This window comes from Callithrix jacchus, chromosome 3 (assembly GCF_049354715.1).
Source record: "Callithrix jacchus isolate 240 chromosome 3, calJac240_pri, whole genome shotgun sequence".
NCBI classification, from domain to species: Eukaryota; Metazoa; Chordata; class Mammalia; order Primates; family Cebidae; genus Callithrix; species Callithrix jacchus.
In genome coordinates this window covers 193,072,805-193,078,804 of record NC_133504.1, presented here as the reverse complement: position 1 = coordinate 193,078,804, position 6,000 = coordinate 193,072,805, and the positions used below count along the sequence as shown (strand labels likewise).

The window sequence follows — 6,000 nt, the reverse complement described above, 5'->3', positions numbered from 1 at the left end:
TCTGTGTGCATGCTTGCATGCACTTTATAAGTGGACCTTACACACCACAAGGTTAAAAATGATGCCTGGGCTGCATCAGGCCAAGCACGGAGAGAAAGCCCTGCCTGAAGGTGCCTGGAGGCCCGAGCCTGACACTCGTGCCTCGTTCAGTGGAGTGTATGGTTGCAACTTCTGTCACTCAAGGCCTGAGGGCGGGGATTAAGTCCTATCCAATCGGAGTGCTGGAGTGACAACTGCCCAATCATGCACGCAGCCAGAGAGAAAGGGGCGGCTTCCGGGATCTGGCAAAGCCTCCTCTGGCTCCTGCTGGGGCGCGGGTTAGGTGTTCACCGCCTCGCGTCTTCCGCTCCCGGAGGCCCAGGTGATTCAGCCGCAGCCTCGGCCTCCGTCGCTCTGTGACATGCGGGTCTCGGGTGATTCGTAGCTAAGACTCCGCGACACCCCGAAGCCCAGAAATGGTGAGTGTGCGGGGCAGGGCGTCCCGAGGCTGGGGAGGCCTCATCGGAACCGGCGGGAAATGGCGGCGGCGGGACGGAGTCTGGGAGCCGAGTCCCCGCGGCCGCCGCTCAGCCGTCGGTCCTCAGTCCCCTCCGCGGAGGGACCCGGGCTCCCGACGGTCCCCGCACGGCGGCTCTGGCCCAGCCTGCAGCCCTTGTTGTCAGCTCTGCGCCCGCAGCCCCGCACCTTCCCCGGGCTGCGAGCTGAGGAGCTCCGCGGTGCCCGCGTGGGCGGTGCCCGCGTGGGCGGCGCTGTGGTCCGGGGTCCCGTCCCTACTTGACCCTGTTCGGATTAGATGGAGGCTCCGTGAAAACGTGGGGTTCCCGTGAGCAAACGGGGACTCGTGCACGGGGCGGCCCCGGCCGTGGCTCGCGCTCTGGGGGCTGCCAGCGGGTCTTGAAGGAAAGGCTCTTGTGAGGGGTGTGGGGAGGCGAAGCGGATCGCCCGCCGCCCCCTTTCCCCGCAGCTCCCTCGCCCCGGGCGTCTCCCCCGCGTGGCTGTTCCTGGGGGGCGTCTCTTAGACCCCGCCGGGGGTGCGCCCGGCGCTCCGCACCCTGCCGCCAGCCCCCACCCAATGCTAACCCAATTCTGAGTGCGCCTGCTGGGAATGTGCATGGCTACACTCCTCCCAGGACAGGTTTCTATTCTCAAGAATTGTGCACATGGCAGATTTGCTCCTAGCCTTTTGACAAAAACACACGCAGTTCGCAGAAGACTCCTGGCTCATCTCAACCCCAGACACTGAATATGTAGCAGGAACCTGTTTTCTTCAGCAACCTAGGCTTCTGGACCACCTGATCCTAATCTCTTCTGCCTTTATGGACACAGGAATCAGCGTAGCCCTGACTGGGTCTGTACCTGTAGCACATACCAGTGCTTCAGTCAGTCCTGTCCTGCTCCCACCCATGACGGTAGCTCCTTTCTTCTGCTTTTTCCTTCCCACAAATCCTCTTTTCCGTGCACACAGTGTGCTCATGTCCATCCTTTAGGTGCCTATGAGAATTCAGATGTTAGTGAGTTCAAGACCATGCCTTTAGGCCTGGCTGTTGCAGGGGCAAGTACAAATTAGAAGAGGTTTAATGCTTTCTCTTTGGAATGAGGGAGGAATTTTTGCTCTTTTCCGTTTTCTTAAAGCATTTAGTTTGAGAACTTTTGTATTTAAATATTTTCTCTGCTTTGAAATATTTTTGAATCATTTTTATCACGTAAACGTTTGTCTTTTTTGACTCAAAATCGTCTTTATCTAGGTCCTAGGAACTATTGTTTGAAATGTAAATAGCAAGAATATACACTCTATTTCACAGTTTCTGTAGGAGACTGGGAGGCTGCCTTCAGCAGGTACCTAGCTCCACGTTGCAAATCTGTATCTTGTTTTTGAATATTAGAAAAAAAACTAGAAAACCCAGATGACTTCCCAAACTACAAGGTGAAATTATAATAAACTATGTCTGACAAAAATGGTGCTTTCAAGGCTTCTGCTTGAGAACTAATTATGGTGACTTTCTGTGTTTGCAGTCTCTTAATAGATTGCCTACGACACACATCACATTTTTGTTTAATTATACAACAAAACATTTTCTTGCAGTTCTGTTATTGTGGAGACTCTTTTAGAATTGCAGATGATTTTGCTTTTAGTTGTATTTTCCACATACTGACCAGAATAACCAGATGTTATACACAAAGTGCCATTGAGAAAACGTTCTTCCTCAAGATTTCAGTCACAACCCACAATTGTGCACAAAGTGCAGCAAAGTGCTTCCCAAATCTGCAAACAGAATGGTCTCTCTCTTTGGAATCTACAGTCCTTTGTAGAGCACTTAGACTAAATTTCTACAAAAATAATTTTCAGGACAGCAGTTATTTAACCTCCTTCAGTGCTCCTGGCGTCTTCAGTTCTGACACTGATTTCAGAGATTTGGGGCCCGTAAACCTTACCATAATCACACATATGTATTGATTAAACATGGGAATTTCTGCTCCCTCCCACCTCCCCTTGCCCAAATGTCCACAAATGTACATACTCACCAGCCCTCCAAGATCTAAATGGGCAGTTCCAAATTCTGAATTTATGTTCTGGGACTTGATAAAAGAACTTTTATCTGAGAAATACAAGTTTTTAAATTTATGAGACTCAGATGTATTAAGATGAGACCGCACCCATATATTGTTCACCTCATTGAACTATTTGTCTTGAAATTCCTTGTTATTGCCACAAGTGGCTATAAATTAACCTAATAATGCCGCACTGGACACTATAACCCACACTCTGTAGCTTAACATATATGGCTAATCACTAACCAGTAAGAATTTCTGACAACTTTTTTTTGAGATGGCGTTTTGCTGTTATGGCCCAGGCTGGAGTGCAATGGCATGATCTTGGCTCACTGCAACCTCTGCCTCCCGGGTTCAAGTGATTCTCCTGCCTCAGGCTCCTGAGTAGCTGGGGTTACAGACATGCACCACCATGTCCAGCTAATTTTGTCTCTTTCGTGGAGACGGAGTTTATTCATGTTGGTTAGACTGGGCTAGAACTCCCGACCTCAGGTGATCTGCCTGCCTTGTCCTCACAAAGTGCTGGGATACAGGGATAAGCCACTGCACCCGGCCAGCTTTCTATCAGTCTACTCTCTGACTTCCTTTTTGCCTTTAAAAATATGCTTGTAACTGCTTCTAATTAGAGTGTACATTCAGGGCAACTTTATATTCTGGGATTGCAGCACACATTGATCTCACCTAGAATCTACACATAAAAGCTGGCCTCTGCCTAAGATTCACAAGACAGGGCCACACTTTGGGTTGAAGACGTACAGAAATGTCACAGAAAACATTTCTGTGTCATGAGAGATCAACATAGATATCCTAAGCACCACTTTCAGAGTGGAACCCTTTGAGTTTTCCAGACCTGCTGCAGCTGTGTAAGAGGCTTCTGGTGTGAACACAGCCCCATGGCAGAATCTGTAAGTGTAAACAAGCACCTTAGCAGTGGGAAGTCAAGACCACTAAATATCCAAGTCCATAATCCCAACTATGCCTTCTTGTGTTACTGGAGTAGAGTACTTTTGTCCTTCCCCCTACTACCTCAGATTAGTTGATCGGGGACAAGAGATACCACATCCGAATTAAGTTTCTCGTGTGATACTACAGCGAGGGCTGGGTCAAGCATGAGGGCTTCCAGGTACTTTAATGAGACATGAATTCACCCTTTGTTCCAGGAGGTCACAGGGACTGCTCTGCTTGGTTTCGGTAGGGACGGGTCAGGATAGCCCATATTTCCATTGCAGCAACAAAAATTGCTGGCATGCCCTCGTTTTTCCTCAGAGTTATAGAATACTTTAGAGAACATTATTGTGTTAAAAGTTATTTTATCAGATAATTCTTGTCAGTCCCGTAAGTCAGAACTAGTTCTCTTCTTTCACTTGTAGTCAAATTAAGAACTCTGTCACTTGATAAATATGTGTTTTCAGGAACTCTTAACATTCAGGGATGTGGCCATAGAATTCTCCTCAGAAGAATGGAAATGTCTGGATCCTGCCCAGCAGAATTTATATAGAGATGTGATGTTGGAGAATTACAGAAACCTGGTCTCCCTGGGTGAGGATAACTTTAATACATAATTCCTAATACTTCCTCAAAGTTTTCATTTTATTTCTTTGTAGAATGTCTCTTGGGAGCTTCTGCTTGGCATGAATTTAATTTCAATTCCTTTCTGCAAGAAAAAATTGGGAGTTTGCTGGTGTAAAAAAAATATTTAGGATGTTTCATCATTACATAAACCTTCTGTTTTCTTGAGTTTATTTGTGTCCTTCACTATAGGACAGTAGTAATTCTAGAAATTAAATGACGTAAAATATTGTTTTTTATATCTTAAAATCCAATTTGCCCCACTTATTTTTGACTCAGTAGTACTGGGTAGTGGAACTTATAACCCGTAGGTTTAAAATATTTAAATATTCTAAAGATTCTGTCAGGAAACAATTTTTGGACTCTCTAGAATCTTGTATAATTTCTCTATTCTACTTAACATACTAATAGGTTGGTAAATGGAGTATCCCCCAGCAATAGTCATGTGAACTTTTTTTTTTTTTTTTTAAATCAGGTGTTGTGATCTCTAACCCAGACCTGGTTACCTATCTGGAGCAAAGAAAAGAGCCCTACAATTTGAAGATACATGAGACAGCAGCCAAACTCCCAGGTAGGTGAGAGTGAATGAAGGAGAGGACACAGGCAAGGAGGCCAAAGGTCAAGAAGAAAGCCCGGCCTTAACATGTAGTTTGGGAAGCTCTACGCCAATGAAAATAATTTCTGAAAAGGCTGCATTTTTTCTTTATTCACAAGTGGAGTCATCTTCTGTCCCATGTTCTTAAATCTTATAAAAATTTCCATTTTTTCTTCAGTGATCTCCCTTCAAGTTTATAGGGAGAGCCAATGTCCACTTTCTCAATAAGGGGCTGCATAATCAGACTGCTGTTGCATTGCTTTTAGAGACAGTAGAATATTTGTGTTAATCAGGAGCTCTATGTTAAGGTGGTTTTTTGAGCTACTGTTTTTGCATCATGCCTAAAATGTATAAGGTGAGTAGTAGACATAATGGGATTTGGTTTAGAAATCCCAGGAACACCAAGGTCAGGTGTTGGATCTTTTCTGCTTAGTGATTTTTAATCCTGTAGAGGTCGCAAATACAATTCTACAAAAATTCATATGCAGCAGTTTCATCACAAAAATCAGCGGTTTTTCAAATATGAAGAAAGGTTATTTGACTTCAAAATGTCATTTAGAACAAACTGAGATTTGTAATTTAAACTCTATATATTCAGAATTTCAAATTATAATGCAGTTTAAAGCACAGGTTTCCAAACTTTGGCTTCCCTGAGCCACATTGGAAGAAGATTTATCTTGGAAGACACTTAAAATTATTAAATACACAAAGAATAATTACCACTGATGAGCTAGGAAAAAAGAAATAGGTTTGTGAATAATTTTTGTGATATCCATCACCACGGATAAGCAAAAATGTTCTCACACTCAAAGGATTGGTTTAAAGTATCTACTCACCTTCTAGATTTCTTTCTTTTTGGGTGTGGGGGCAGGAGGATGGAGCCTCACTCTGTTGCCCAGGCTGGAGTGCAGTGGCATGACCTTGGCTTCCTGCATCCTCTGTCTTCTCCTGCTTCAGCCTCCCGAGTAGCTGGGATGACAGGAACCCACCACTACACCCAGCTAATTTTTTTTGTATGTTTATTAGAGATAGGGTTTCATTGTGTTGGCCAGGCTGGTTTTGAGCCCCTGACCTCAAGTGGTCTGCCCGCCGTAGCCTCCCAAAGTGCTAGGATTACAGGCATGAGCCACTGTGTCTGGCCCACCGTCTAGATTTCTTAAATGCACTATGTCATTAACCAGCTTCGAACATTCCTAAGTGTATGTTAAGTACTAGTTACCTTATTTCTTAATAACTATTATCTTATAATTTGTCTTATTTAGCAGGAAGCCTACTAGGATTCCGTC

The 6,000-nt window shown here is 45.0% G+C and overlaps 1 protein-coding gene across 4 annotated transcripts in view; it reads left to right on the top strand.

The window, feature by feature from the left end:
- Window positions 1–291: 291 nt before the first annotated feature.
- Window positions 292–6,000, top strand: part of ZNF595 (zinc finger protein 595) — a 38,314-nt gene continuing 32,605 nt past the window's right edge. For 2 of the 4 annotated variants that reach the window (XM_008993741.5, XM_078367770.1), the window contains exons 1-3: window positions 292–458; window positions 3,963–4,089; window positions 4,595–4,690. In XM_008993741.5, the coding sequence (XP_008991989.1) occupies window positions 456–458; window positions 3,963–4,089; window positions 4,595–4,690 (226 nt within the window). In that variant the 5' untranslated portion in view covers window positions 292–455. The remainder of the gene's footprint in view (window positions 459–3,962; window positions 4,090–4,594; window positions 4,691–6,000) is intronic. The other 2 variants (XM_078367771.1, XM_035294430.3) reach the window with 1 other exon arrangement.